The sequence below is a fragment of the Theobroma cacao genome, chromosome 5, assembly GCF_000208745.1.
Source record: "Theobroma cacao cultivar B97-61/B2 chromosome 5, Criollo_cocoa_genome_V2, whole genome shotgun sequence".
Lineage (NCBI taxonomy): Eukaryota > Viridiplantae > Streptophyta > Magnoliopsida > Malvales > Malvaceae > Theobroma > Theobroma cacao.
The window spans coordinates 32118448-32132628 of NC_030854.1; the positions used below are offsets into that span (position 1 = coordinate 32118448).

A 14181-nucleotide genomic window follows, 5' to 3' on the forward strand; every position below is an offset into this window, starting at 1 on the left:
TTTCGACTACCCTTCGCTTTGTTTAGTATTGCCTATATATATATATATAAGTATGGTGTTGACAAATTTTTTAATCAATGAAAATAGTCATATTTATTAATTATAAATATTTTTTTAATATTAATAATATTTATTTAATTTTGTAGACCAAATTTATCTAATTTTTAAATACATAAGAATTATATTTGCATCTAGTGATTTTTAGTAAAATAATATTTATTATAGATATTATTAAAATTTATTCAATTTATTAAAAAAATAATGGGTATATAAAAATATTAATTTAAAAAATAAATAATTGACTTTCATTTATTAAAAATTAATTTTACATTTTTGAAGTATTTTTATTTTATACATAATTATTATTTAAAAATAAAAAAAAAAAGTTTTTCGCCACACACAAGTGACAATAAATATTAATATATATAAAATAGGAATATTGGTAAAACGTTTGGTTATCGAAAATGAACATTTTTATTCAATATATTTTTAAAATTTATTTTAAATCACTTTTAATAATTATAAATATTAAATAATAAAATTTATCCAATCAATAAATAAAAATTATAATTCTATTCAATGACTTTTAGTTAAATGATATTTTATGTTACGGAAGTTGTAATATAATTTAGTTATTAAGTTATTCATAATTGTACTCGTCTTTAGAAGGTAGAATTTTAAGAGTTTTTTATTACTTAATGTACTTGATCTAAAATTTTTGAAAACAATGTATCTATTAACAATTTTTATGTTATAATTTTTTACCATGGAAATTTATTTTTTTTCATACTAATGTTGTTTTTTCCTTATTTTATTATACAAGTAGATCTTTAATTTTTAAACTTAAAATTGTTATTTAGCATAATACTTGAAAAATCCTCAAATTATTTAAAACAATTTAAATTTTTTTATTATATTCAATTAAACTCATATAGTTTTATTTTATATTAAATAAACCTTTATAATAAATGTTACTTGTTATTATAACACATGGTGCTCATATAGCATATTGATAAGTTATAGTCGATGATGATGTAATATGTTAATTACGATATGATAATATAGATATACAGTATTTTTACATTTCATTTGGTATAAAAAAATAATAAGTAGTATTTTAATTAATAATGATTAATTAATTATTTGTCATAAAAAATTATTTAATTTAAAATAAAAATACAATAACTTGATTATACGTAACAAAAAAAATTTATTTAAATTTTTTTTAATAATTAAGATATTTTTTAAAGCATCATGTCCAGTTATTTTTTATATTCAACAAAGTCTTAATGTTATCTTCTAACAAAAAGTTAGTATATCTCTCCAAAAAATTATGATTTTTATATATTTAATAATGTTTTTTAGTTTTTAATAATTTTTTGTACATATAATAAAATTTTTAACTGTCAATGTAGATTTTAGTCTATGTCAACGACATTAAAGTATCAAATCACATACAGTAAATGTGACACGAGAGCTAGTAATGTTAATAATGTAAAAAAGTTTTAAAATTTGATTTTGTTTTGGTTATCGGAAAATTTTTTAATCGAATAAAATCTTTAAATTCTGTTTTGGGCGTTTTGTGGGGCAGAGAATCTTGGAGTTGGGCTGATAAATATTGGGCTAATTTAGGATATCAATTAATTCCAAGGTTTGAACTGGGCTTGTCTGTTTTTGATATCCAATCCAACTGTTTCTCCAAGCTCTGAGCATAAACCCTAGGCACAACTCCGAACTCAGTCAATTTTCACAAGGGTTTTAGGAAAAACCCTCCAGTTATAGGATCCTGAATTCATTGTTACGTTCGTTAACGACCGATACAACTAAAAGATCACTCAAAAGGAATCAAAATTTGAATTTAACTCAGAAATCAAGAAATTAGTTTCCTAGCAATGGGAAAGAGAGGAAAGAGCTCGAAGAAAGACAGTAGAAACCCTAAGAGAAGACACCGAGACGACGACGTCGTCGACCCTGAAGACGTCAATGACGAAATTGATATTTGTAAGTTTGATTTCACTGTATTTTTCGTATATTATTTTATATTTTCACTCATTTTTTATCTCTTTTTTAAAATCTTTAATTTGTTGTGCAGTTCATAAGCAGAGGGATGTTGTTCCATTAGATATTAATGGGGATGCTGGAGATTCAGATGAAGATGATGAACATCCTGTTTTTGATCTTCAGGTTCGCATTTTCTTTTTATTATCAAACTTTGAAAGCTTGAATGTTAAAATATGCCAATTTAATTAAAAATTTAACTTTAGGTATCCAGTGTCAGTGTCTGGTTAATAAATTGAGGCTGCATTTTCTTAATTTTAATGAATTTTATACAATTTGAAGAACCTTAGGATTGTAACCATTAAAAAAAAAAAAAGAGAAATGTTCTGTTTTCCACAAGCTAACATAGAAAATTATTGGAAAAGAATAAGTTTAGAAAAAGAAATATTGGAAATGATTGCTTGAGGATGGCAAGTTGTACTTAATAGGGAAACCTTGAAATAACTGTTATCGACAACACTGTCAAGAATGTTGGTAGAAGATTTTTCATTTTCTATTACATTCTTATTCGTTGTGCTATTGTCATTCCACGTATAGGATATTGATGATGATGAGGAGGAGGAGGAGGAGGAGGAGGAAGATGATGATGATATTGATGATGCTCAAGTTTCTAAGTTTGCAGCAAAAAGTAAGATGATAGTTCAGAATGTATTACATTTTGTGGTTTGTATTTTGTTGCATTTATCTGATAGCTATCAAATAACCATTTTGCATGAACAGTAAACAACTTTTATTAGAATACTGCAAAATGATTTGTTTACGTTTGTCAAATTTGCTGACATATTTTTCATTTTATTTACATTGAGATACTTGAGTTTTTTTCCTTTCCTTGTTATTGAACTATGAGTTAACATAATGAAGTTGTTTAAAGTTTATAGCAATATATGTGTGATTTTGCAGTTTAGGTACGTCAGTCATGGCTTAGAAGAATGGTGCCTAATAGTTCTGCAGTATCAATTAACCTCCCTCCATCACTCCCTTATATTTACATTAATGTACTTGCAAGCGCATCTAAAATTTGCTCTGCTTTGGAAAAGAAACTGGCTTAGTTACATAGATTTTCCCCTCTGCTCCTTCTTTTCTATTCCTTATGATTTTAGAGGTGATATTTTATGTAGATATATCTATTTATTATCTGATGCAACTTTTACAAGTAGTTGTATTTTACATTTGGTTAAAGTTACATTTCTATCAATTTCTCATTGCATGTGATTTGCAGTTGCAAGGCAACATAAGCTTTTGAGAGCAAAGTTTGGTGGAGTTGAGGATGAAATGAATGATGAAGATGATGATGAAGATGAGAAAGAAGAAAAGGCTCCATGGGGTGGAATAAAGAGCAGATATTATGGTGGTGATAATCGCGACTTTGAGGTAAGAATTTGAATTCTGAGTCTCTTTTCCACTTCATTTTATCTTGTTTACTTGAGTGCATTCTTTTCCACCACATAATGACGGTTGTTTCTGAACAACTTAGTTTCTTTTGAAGACGCTTTCATGTATTGTCTTTTGAAATAGATGTAATTTTTTTATTCATTGTTTGGTGTACTCTTGAAGTTGCACTCAAGTGATGATGAGGCTCCCATGGAAGAGGAGGATGAGGTGAAAGAAATACAAAAAGAAAGAGCAAAAAATTTATCAATTGAAGACTTTGGCCTTGAAGATGCTAGTGAAGATGAGAATAATAGAGAATTGACCTTAGAGGTGAGGCTTGCTTGCTATCCATTTATTTTGACAATGAAATCATTGTTAGCTTGAGAAAGGACACATGAACTTTCAAGATTTCAGTCACAAAACACGTTTCTGGTGCAGGAAATTTCAGCAAAAGGAAAAGGTGGAAAATTATCTTTACTGAGCGAAGAAGCTTTAGATGTCCTGGCTACATTTGAGGAGGTCAAGAAAGATTTGAATGCTTTGTCAAAGGAAGAGCAGATGGATGTGGTACACAGGTGTTTTTCTTTTTGGGTGTAGTTTCATTTTCTGCTATTGTTTATTGTTGGTGCTGTTGTTATTATTAATTTGTTTTATAACTTTCATTCTTTTCCTATTTTTCCAGTAGTCACCCACTGTCCCAAATCAACATCTGGAAACATTATGTGCATAGGCATCATTAGATATTTTGTATATGTGTTTGCTAATTATTTGATCCTGGTTTATATCTTGTATTTATCAATCTTTTGGTTGTAAAGCTCTTCATTTTGTCAATGCCTCTTTTATAATGCCTTGTCCCCTTGATAAGATAATTGGTTAATGGAAGGTTTCTACCTCTCTGGCTCCATAAGTAAATGCTTCAAGCTTGCAAGATAAATTTTGTGATTGAAATTTCGATTAGATAGACATTTATTTTAGTTCTGAATGTACTTATGTCTAAATAGTATGCCTTAATCATTTTTTCTGTTTGATGGAAACCTTAAGCATCTTTTTATCTACAAGAATTCTTCTCTGTTATGATATTACATGGATCAGATATCATCTTTATTGTTTTTCCTTTTAGATGGGGCTGGGTGGTGGTGGTTGTTTGGTTTTTCCTATTCTTACCTTGCTGCTTATGAGCTAATAGTTTTGCTCCTCAGTTCTGCACCAGAATTGGTTGGTTTGTTGTCAGAGCTGGATGCTGCACTTGAAGAGCTTGAAAGCAAAGTTAATCCACTTTTAAGAAAGGTATTCTTGTTCTTCTCAGTTGATACTTTTATTTCCAAATTGAAGGGTAATTTTATGGTTGATAGGCTGAGTGATATGTTCATGTTGGGTCTGTCTAGGAAACTTCAATCATGTTGAGTTTCTTGTTTTCCTGTTATCAGGGCTTGCCATCCCTCCAGCCCATCCAAAAAAAAGGGCTTCAGTCTGAGATGATAAATATGATTTTTTGGTTAATTTGGAATTTGATTATGAGAATGGTAATTAAAAGGATAATTTCAAACATTGTATATAGCATAGTCATCGTTTGTAAGTGAGGCTCCTTACATTCTTTGTACATTTGAATGACATATTAAAGGATTTTTTTTAAAAGGCTAAAAAAGGGAAGATCTTTCTGGAAGGTGGGATGCGCTATCTGGAGGTGAAGCAGATTCTTTTGCTGGCCTATTGTCAAGCGATAACCTTTTATCTTCTTCTCAAGTCTGAAGGGCATCCAGTTCGTGATCATCCTGTCTTAGGTCGTATTATGGAGATCCGAGGCTTACTTGATAAGGTCTGCTGTTATCCTTGAAATGTTTCTAGATTTCTGAATTTCTTCTGTGTACACAAGAGGAAACATGCATGACCAATAGGCAAGGTGGCTGGCTTTTCATCATTGAATAACTTTTGGTGTATGTATTGGCTTGTATGTGTAGCAATAGAAATTTCAATATTTAAATTTATGGTATTCTCTTACTTTGGTCTATTTTGCCAAATCAAATGATCAATTCTTGTTAGCTGTATCTCATAAGGAAATACTTGCTCACTACTGCACTTCTAAGTAGATCAACTTTTACTGTACTTAACCTATCGCAACATTACAATACATCCTTTATGCTTTATATTTTATTTTATTTTTCTTTAATTCATGGAGAATTACCTGCTGTTGATGCGAGATTAAGGCTGCTTGTTTGTTACAAGAGTTAATGTCTTTCTCTTTCTAATGCTTGCTCCACTTAACAGGTGAAACAACTTGATGCGAACCTTCCTTCTGAATGGGAGGAGATTCTGAAGAATAAAGGTGCTGAAATGGGTCAACAGTTAGTTAAAGAGAGTGCTGAACTGGTGTCTGACTCTGGCACAAAGGATCATGGTCCATCACTAGTAGGGTTATTCTTGTCTGTCAACAATGTCTTTTTTGGGTTGTATTTTTGCCTGTCTTCTGATTTCTCATTTTGTGCACCAGCCTGAAGACACAACTAACTTGCCAAAAGTGGAGTCTGCAAGTAGCCATGACAAGAAGGCGGTGAAACTTAAGCATGAGGTGAGATGTGCCTATGCTGCTAATTTTGCACTCTTTTCTTTATCCCCGCCTCTTTTCACCTTCACCCCAAAGGGATTCATAGTTCCTTTTCTGTTTCTTTGTCTCTGCCATGTAACTGTTAGTAATATATCTTACTTGAGATTCCCCAAAAAATGCAGAATGATCAAGTTGGTATGCAGAGCAGGGAAATGTTGAAAGTAAGAGCGGCTCTTGAGGAAAAATTGAAGCAGAAGGGAATTTTTAGTTCCAACATCCAGAAGCCTGATAAAACCAAGAAACATCTGAAACCAGTGAATGGGTACTGCTTCTTTTCCCCTTGTTTTTGTAATTTTTATCCTTTTGACAGTATGAGTACTAATTCATTCAGCTTGGAGTTTTACAGACAGCTTGAAACATATGATGATTTTGCTGATGATGCCATGGATGTTGAAGGAGGTGCTCGTGGATCGAGTAATGGGCTTGCAAGCTCACAGCATTCTAACAAAATTTCCCAACTTCTAACTGCTAAACAGAATAAGTCCAAGGTATAAAACTTGACATGCTTTTCTTGTCTTTATATGCCTAGTGGAATGTTAAGATGCATTACAAATCTGTCCTTTATGAGCTTTTTAATGTGCTTGGAAGTAGCAAGTGCACTGAAGTAGCATAGATGATCTCAGTATGGGGGCAAGCTTATAACCTTCTAGTGCTAGGTTTGCTAGCTACCGAGAACAGTGTGTTATGTTTAGCGCCAGCCTTTCTTTGAGTCGAGCATGTGTGCGTTAGTGGTAGCAATTGGGCAGGTCAAGTCACTTTGGGTTGAGTTTACCTTTCAGGTCATGTTTGGGTTTGGTTCAGCTTTGGCATGTATCAATAACAACTTGATCTGGGTTATTTAGCACTTCAAGTTGCTGACTTTTCCAGTACATTAAGTTTCAGCTTTTGCCATCTCCATTTGGTATCAGTCTCAAGGACCATCTTTTATATATCCTGGAATGAGACTTAATTTTTAACAGTTTAGGCTTCCTTCTCTTACTTGCATTGTTGGTCGGTTTAGGTAGAGCATGCATGGTTCAGTAGATATGTAGGAGACTCTACCCCTTCCCTTTTGTTTTCCTTTTGAACAAGCAGCACAAGGTTTCTTTTCTACTATTTGGTGCTTTGCTTTCCCTGATTTTGGGCAATGCTTGCTAGTCCAACCAAGAAAATGAATAGAAGAACAAGTAAAAAGACAAAGCAATTGATGCTGGAAGTGGAAACTAGAAAGCTTTCACTATATATGTACCTAAATTAAGTAAAAATCAATGGGATCATTTATCTCAGACTATTTATACACGTTTCTTTTACAATCCTTCAATGACAGCCTAAGTTTCATTTGCATATTAACTTTTCGTCATGAATCTTGTGAACTGTTGATCATCTAACTCTTGTCCTTTCCTTCCCTCCTATCCTGTTGAGAAGGTTGTATCTGGTGATGATGATTTACCTAGGAGAGATGATATTGGAGAAAGGCGAAGGAAATATGAGCTCAGAGTACTGGCAGGAGCAGCAGTTAAATCTGAGGATGACCATGGAGGTGAATATGACACTTCTGAGGATGATAGAGGTATTTCTGTGGAGGAGAATGGTGACACAGAAGACACAAAAGACACAGAAGATTCAGAAGATGACTTTTATAAACAAGTGAAGAAACAAAGGGCTGCAAAACTTGCTGCGAAAGCTGAGTTATATACAAGGTATGTTTCTGCACTGCACTTAACTATTGCTCTTCTTTTGGGGGTATATAGTTTAGGAAGTACCCCGGCTAGATTTGCTTCTGCTTTCTGTCTTTCTGCATGCAACAGTATGGTTAAACTCCAAGTCATTTCTTGGTCAATGTTCATAGTAGATAATTGCATGTGTGTGCCTGTATTGGTTTATCAACAAAAATAAATCTTTCAGCTGCCGAAGTTTGATAAAATTGTCCTTAAACAAGTCCTTATATGTTGTCCTTGAATTGTGTTCTTTCTGCAGGACCTCAGTACAGACTTCATTACCTGAAACTGTAGATGGAAAACGGCTGATAACTCATCAGGTCCATGCCTCATTTTCCTGTATGACCCAGACCCATTATTGTTCTTCACTGCCTCCTAACATAACCTTTTTGATCTGTCAATTTGCAACAGATAGAGAAGAATAGAGGTTTGACTCGTCAGCGCAATAAGAATACAAAAAACCCGAGGAAGAAATACAGGGTATTTTGGCAGAAAATTTTGATTCCTTGCATTTGGTATAGTATCGCTTCATTGTTTGAATTGTGAATTCATGTCTCTCTCCTTTTTTTTTCTATGATGATGTACAGTTGCAAAGTAAGAAACGAGAGAAAAAACGGAAAGGTCAGGTGCGGGATATCAGGAAACCAGTTGGTCAATATGGCGGAGAAGCCTCTGGAATCAACGTAGGAATCAGCAGGAGCATCAGATTCAAGAACTAGATTCTAACGTCCAGTCTTGTCAACTTAAAAGTCCTGAGCCTGTTGGATCATGCATCTTTCCTGTTGTTGTTTGATTTTTACATAATTATATATTTATTTTGAAGACTAAACAAGAAAGTGCATATTATAGTTTCAATTTGCGTTATGCCATTTTTTTATTAAATTTTTTAAAGCAATTGAAATAACTTAATTAGATATTAAAATAAAGATTTTTTTTATGGGAAGGATGATTTATTTATTTTTTTGGAAACATATTTGTGGTTACCATTTGTTCCATTATATTATTGGTTTTAAATATTATTATAATGTATCATAAAAAATGATATCAGCAACGTTACGTACGCAATCAAAGGTAAAAAAAATGATATCATAATTTAACATATTTGTGGTTACACATCTCTTTCACATTTAACGTGATGAGCAATCAAAGATGCGTCTAACCCATCTTACTATGTTGCACTTCGAATTTATCAGATTCATTTAAATGAACTACATTAAATTTCGAAAAAAAAAATTTGCTTCGATCATTCAGAGGTTTTTAATCTTATTTTATTTTGCTTGATGTTACTCATATATATATATATATATATATATATATATATATATATATATATATATTATATAAAGAATTTTATGGGGCCTGGCGGCCCAAAGAATATCCAAGTCGAATACAGAAACCATAAATGTAAAAATAGCGGGGACCCGCGGAAACTTCCTCAATTGTCTTAGTTTGACTTGAACAAGTACAACAAACAAATTTGGTGGAATTAATATATAATTGTAAATACGTCACCAACTATACGCCATTGATTTCTTGCTTTCTTCTCCTTTCAGCTATCCTCCCTTTATTACTCTTCTGTCTTGCTCCGACATAACCAAATTCCTTCAAAATTAAGGAAAAAAGAAAATTAGAAGGAAGACAATATGAGTTTCCAGGATCTTGAAGCCGGTTATGTTGGGCCACAGCAAGACAACTACTTGAACTCATCTCAGCAAAAGTTGAGGCAAGAAAAAGGAGAGCCTTCGCAGTCGGTGGTGGCCGGGATCTTCAAAATACGAACGGCTCTTTTGGGCTTTGATCGTCTTGTTAATTCCCTTGGTACCCCTAAAGACACCTCTGAATTACGCGACAAGTTGTAAGTTCTTTTTTTTTTATTATTTCCCTTTTTTTGGCCTTTTTGTAAAGCAGTTTTCTAAGCTTTTAATTTATTCCCCATTATTTCTTGTAAATCAGAAGATGGATTTTTCTTTTTTTTTATCTGTTGTGGAAATTTGAAATTAATTAGCTATTTTAGGCTTTTTTTTTGTGGTCTTAAAAACTCAAATTTACCATGTAAATGTGTTTGACTCTTGCTTTTCTTTTAAGCTTATTTTCAAAATTATATTAAAGAACATAAGTTTGGACCTTCGTTCTGGAATTTTTCAACTTTTCTGATCTAATAAGTAATTTACTTAACTGTTTTCTGAGTTTTTGGGTGTTTCTATTATTTTTATTTTTTCTTTTAAATTACAAGATGGGGATTTTTTCTACTCTATTGGGGAAAATTTTTTATTTGAATTACTGTTTTAGGGGCATTGACCAATATGAAATTCTGGGGGGCAAACATGCATTTTTACTCTTGGATTTGTTTTAAGCTTATTTAAAAATTGAATTAGAGAAAAAAATTTGGGCCTTTCTGGATTTTTTCAACTTTTATTATTTAGTAGTAATTTAGATAGATATATATACAGAACAAATAATTGGCCTTTTTTTTTATGGTTTTATTCCTTGAGGTTTGGTAGAATAAATGAATGACTGCCTGGTTAATCACTATGTTGCCCTTAATGGCCTAGCCAGTACAACTTGAGACTATAATTTAGAGGTCTCAGGTTTGAAATGGAGGAGCTGGGATTTATGGGATAAGAGAGAACTACTTTTTATTGGATAGCTCAAGATGACATGTATAAAAGAAATGACTTTGCTCTTCTTTGGTCCTTATATCTGACTTTCTCCCATGGCAGGCATAAGACAAGGCTACATATAGGGCAATTGGTTAAAGAGACTTCAGCTAAACTCAGGGAAGCAAGTGAAGCGGATCAGAATGCAGAAGTTAGTGTAAGTGTATCTGCTTTATATTTTGATTTTTCACCTTTCCCAAAATGAAGAACTGTATAATATGTGAGTGAAAAAAATTATGGTGTGAGGATGCAATTAAGTCCTATTTGGGGGTGTGAGGCATTTTATTGTGTTTAACCTCTCATGAGTTCTTCGATAACTGGAACACATGCCCTTCATGATGCTGATTTACTTGTTGGTTTTTCCTTGTTTATCTACTTATGCTTTTATCCTCCCATCTTTTGACTAAATTAGTTTTTGGAAATTGTTTACTCCTCTTTTCTATTCTTGGTCTTGATAAGAATAGTGGCATTACATTTCTTGTTTTAGGAGGAAGGTGATGGTTTATATTCAGTCACCTGACAATGTTTTCATTAAACTGCAGCCCTTGAAGAAGATCGCGGATGCTAAGCTTGCGAAAGATTTTCAGTCAGCTCTTAAGGATCTTCAAAAGGCTCAAAGGCTTGCGGCTGAGAAGGAGACAGCATATGCTCCTTTGAATTCCAAAGAAGTTGTTCCTCTCAGGTAATTTTTACTAGCACTGGAATTACGCTTATGTGTACGCAGCAACACCTGCATACAGGCACATAGTGTGCAGATATGTAGATAAGAAGATGCATGTGTGAATTTGTCAATGTACACATGTGCATATATGCATGTTCAATGTGATTGTAGGTTGGTTGAGTCTGGTACAAATATCTCCTGTTCCCTTCTTTTAAGGAGTGAAAAGTTAACTAACCTTTATGGGTTTCTATATTACATTTTAAACACATATAGTAACAATAAAACGTGGAAAAGCAAAACCTTTTGTGGAGTTTGAGAACTCCGCCATATTAGTGGAGAAAATCAAAAATTGAAATAGATACTGAAGAATGAGTTAAGACAGTTTCTATTAACTCTTCTTTGTAATCTTTCTATTGTTCTTGAAGAATTCAAAAATCAAAATCGGAATGTATTATGGTGACTCACAGGAGGTGTTGGTATTACTTTTAGTATCATGCAGGCTTCTTGAGCTGCTTTTAGTCGTTACAGGGATTAACATACTGTCTATATTTAATTGCAGTTAAGCTATTTTTTTTTGTGCATGATTGTTGTGCTTTATCTTACATCTTGTATTAAATATGTGAAGTTATGCTGCCCATGAGGTGGAGGTAAATTCACCCAAGAGACTAGAACAGCAAACTCTTCTGGTATCAAAAAGGTGAGCAGTTTTTAACATGGTATTTTAATGATATAACCTCCTTTTGTGAAGCTATTACTTATACATGCACTAGCTTTCTAAACATAAGTTAATCAATTTTTTTTTTTAGTGTGGTCGGAAATCTCGAGTTTTGTGATGACTTGATCCATGTTTATTGTTCAGTTTAATTGATTTAACACTTCTTACTTGCAAAAATGTTATTTTCTTTACCTACAGTATTCAGTCTTTTGAGGAGGCAACTTTTTATCTTTTCTAAATGTAGCTTATATTGTAGAATATTTTGATAAATAAAAGAGATGCTTCTGCTAAATTTGTTACTGATGATGCTGGTACTTATTCAAGGAAATTTGGTTGATAGTTTGGAATTCCATAATCATTTAGATATAATATTATATTTCTGCTTCTTTCCCATCCTAAAGAGTAAATTATCACTTCCAGAACTGATCAACCTAATTATTGTTGATTGAAAAGTTGATATTATGAGATTTGATTTGGTGGTTTCTTGAGTCACTTAGGCCAAAACAATAGCCCTGGACTACTGTATCCTTCTTTGAGGCTTTAAATGGGGGAAGCCTTGGTTTCAAATATGTTCTTTGTTTTTGGAGTTGCGATATGCATACTTGGCTGTTATAGTGAGCATTCACAGTGCAAAGCTGTTTTCTCTTGTTTCTTTTCCTTTTAATTTTTCATCAATTGACTTGCTTGAGTTTCCATAGAGAGATGGATATATCATTGACCTGCATTCCAAAGTACTTAATTCCATTTTCCTGTAAATGATTATAATTGTTAACTTATTTTCTATTAACAGACAAGAAGTTGTGCTGTTGGACAATGAAATCACATTTAATGAAGCTATTATTGAAGAAAGAGATCAGGGGATCAAAGAAGTTCAGCAACAGATTAGTGAGGTGAATGAGATTTTTAAAGATCTATCAGTTTTAGTCCGTGAGCAAGGAGCCATGATTGGTAAGACTTGTGTCCGCTATATACTTCTGTTGGAATATCTCACTTTCTTGCTCAAGTTTCTCCAAAGCTTTGGCTTCGAATGTAGCAAGATGTTGAATGTGTTTTCCTTGTAGATGACATTGGTTCCAACATTGAGAATTCCCATTCTGCAACTGTGCTAGCTACTTCACATCTTAAAAGAGCATCCAAGATCCAACGAGCAAATTCTTCTACAGTAAGTTTGATTTATCTGAATCTTTTTCCCTTGCTTCACATAAAACTATTTTTCCTGCTTATTTCTGTTGATATTTGGATTTATTGGAGTAATTTATGGGAGTTAGTTGGTAGCTAATCATTACTTTACTTGAAAGTCTTTAACTCAAGCAGCACAATAATTTTGGTGGGTGCTAGATTCCTAGATTGCCATTAAGTTTAAAAATTTATTGTATTGTCTAAACAGCATTGTTAATGTTGGTCTCCATTTACAAATGCTATTAAAGACATGATTATCAATTATCATTTTAATTTCTTGGTCAGATGTCAATTAATAGTTGCTATACACCCTTGTCATTACCAATCATTGACACGGTGGTTGTTGACGTCCTTGTTGGCATCTGTAGGCTAGCAGAGCATGTATTAATAGATATTAAAAAATTATTTTTTTAAAAAAATTTGGAATAATATTTGTTCCATTTCCTTGAAAGGTTCTTGGTTTCTTTCACAAAACAAATTTAACAGAATGTATGAATAAAATTAGCAAATCTTATGAGCTAAATCCGCCCTTCATGTCAATTTTGTTGGTAACTCCATTGAGGTAATTTATTTTATTAATTTTTAGTCATAATTGTAGTTATTTCACATAAAATATTTCTTCAGTTCCCAATCTTATTCGATTCCGCGCATGAAGTTATTTTTACTCTTTATCAATTTTGGTTAAGAAGAACAAGTCTGTTACATTAAAAAAAATGATTAACCTAATGACTTTTTTATGCAGAGGTGTTTGCTGGTGTTAATCTTTGGGATCATTCTCCTCATTTTCATCATAGTTGTCGTGGCTTAAGCAGCGAAGCATAAAGTTGTATGCAGCAGTGCAACCAAAAGATTCTGGTGGTATGAAGATCAGAAATTATACAGCCATGTAATGTATACAAGTATTTTTTTTATGCTGTGGTAAGAGCCTCCACCGAAGGCTCTTAGCTCTACAGCAAATCATGTATATAGATTGCTCTCCACCCCTTTCATCATTAATAAATCTTAAAAAAAATTTTACATCTTCCATTGTTTGTAATTATTATTGGCATAAAGTTGGTTTTCGTGATCTGAATCAATGTGTTGGGTACTACATCCTTTTCAACCCAAGCGTAGAAACTCTTCATTTGCATAGACCAAGTTGCTTCGAAAAGTATACACCATCCCTGCAACTACCCATAAAACAATCACAAAAGTAGGTGATGGTCCTTACCATTTCACTACCTGCTTCGCTGCTCATCTTT

The 14181-nt window shown here is 32.6% G+C and overlaps 2 protein-coding genes across 2 annotated transcripts; both read left to right on the forward strand.

Moving 5' to 3' along the window:
- LOC18599526 (something about silencing protein 10) lies at window positions 1659–8583 on the forward strand. Its single transcript, XM_007029536.2, has 16 exons — window positions 1659–2001; window positions 2093–2184; window positions 2596–2686; window positions 3278–3429; window positions 3613–3759; window positions 3868–4004; window positions 4629–4716; window positions 5066–5245; window positions 5695–5835; window positions 5918–5995; window positions 6154–6293; window positions 6378–6519; window positions 7436–7710; window positions 7988–8048; window positions 8140–8208; window positions 8316–8583. Exons 1-16 carry the CDS (start codon window positions 1893–1895, stop codon window positions 8445–8447), a joined length of 2034 nt encoding a protein of 677 aa, XP_007029598.2. The 5' UTR covers window positions 1659–1892; the 3' UTR covers window positions 8448–8583.
- LOC18599527 (syntaxin-21) lies at window positions 9229–13966 on the forward strand. Its single transcript, XM_007029538.2, has 7 exons — window positions 9229–9583; window positions 10449–10542; window positions 10928–11067; window positions 11672–11743; window positions 12552–12709; window positions 12823–12923; window positions 13683–13966. Exons 1-7 carry the CDS (start codon window positions 9372–9374, stop codon window positions 13746–13748), a joined length of 843 nt encoding a protein of 280 aa, XP_007029600.2. The 5' UTR covers window positions 9229–9371; the 3' UTR covers window positions 13749–13966.

Bases quoted from the DNA above. Each gene is read 5' to 3' on its own strand.
- LOC18599526 (XM_007029536.2), top strand. From the start codon at position 1,893: ATGGGAAAGAGAGGAAAGAGCTCGAAGAAAGACAGTAGAAACCCTAAG. The intron at 4,005-4,628 runs GTGTTTTTCTTT...TTTGCTCCTCAG, and splicing joins CAGATGGATGTGGTACACAG to TTCTGCACCAGAATTGGTTG. The intron at 5,996-6,153 runs GTGAGATGTGCC...CAAAAAATGCAG, and splicing joins CGGTGAAACTTAAGCATGAG to AATGATCAAGTTGGTATGCA.
- LOC18599527 (XM_007029538.2), top strand. From the start codon at position 9,372: ATGAGTTTCCAGGATCTTGAAGCCGGTTATGTTGGGCCACAGCAAGAC. The intron at 10,543-10,927 runs GTAAGTGTATCT...ATTAAACTGCAG, and splicing joins ATCAGAATGCAGAAGTTAGT to CCCTTGAAGAAGATCGCGGA. The intron at 11,068-11,671 runs GTAATTTTTACT...AAATATGTGAAG, and splicing joins AAAGAAGTTGTTCCTCTCAG to TTATGCTGCCCATGAGGTGG.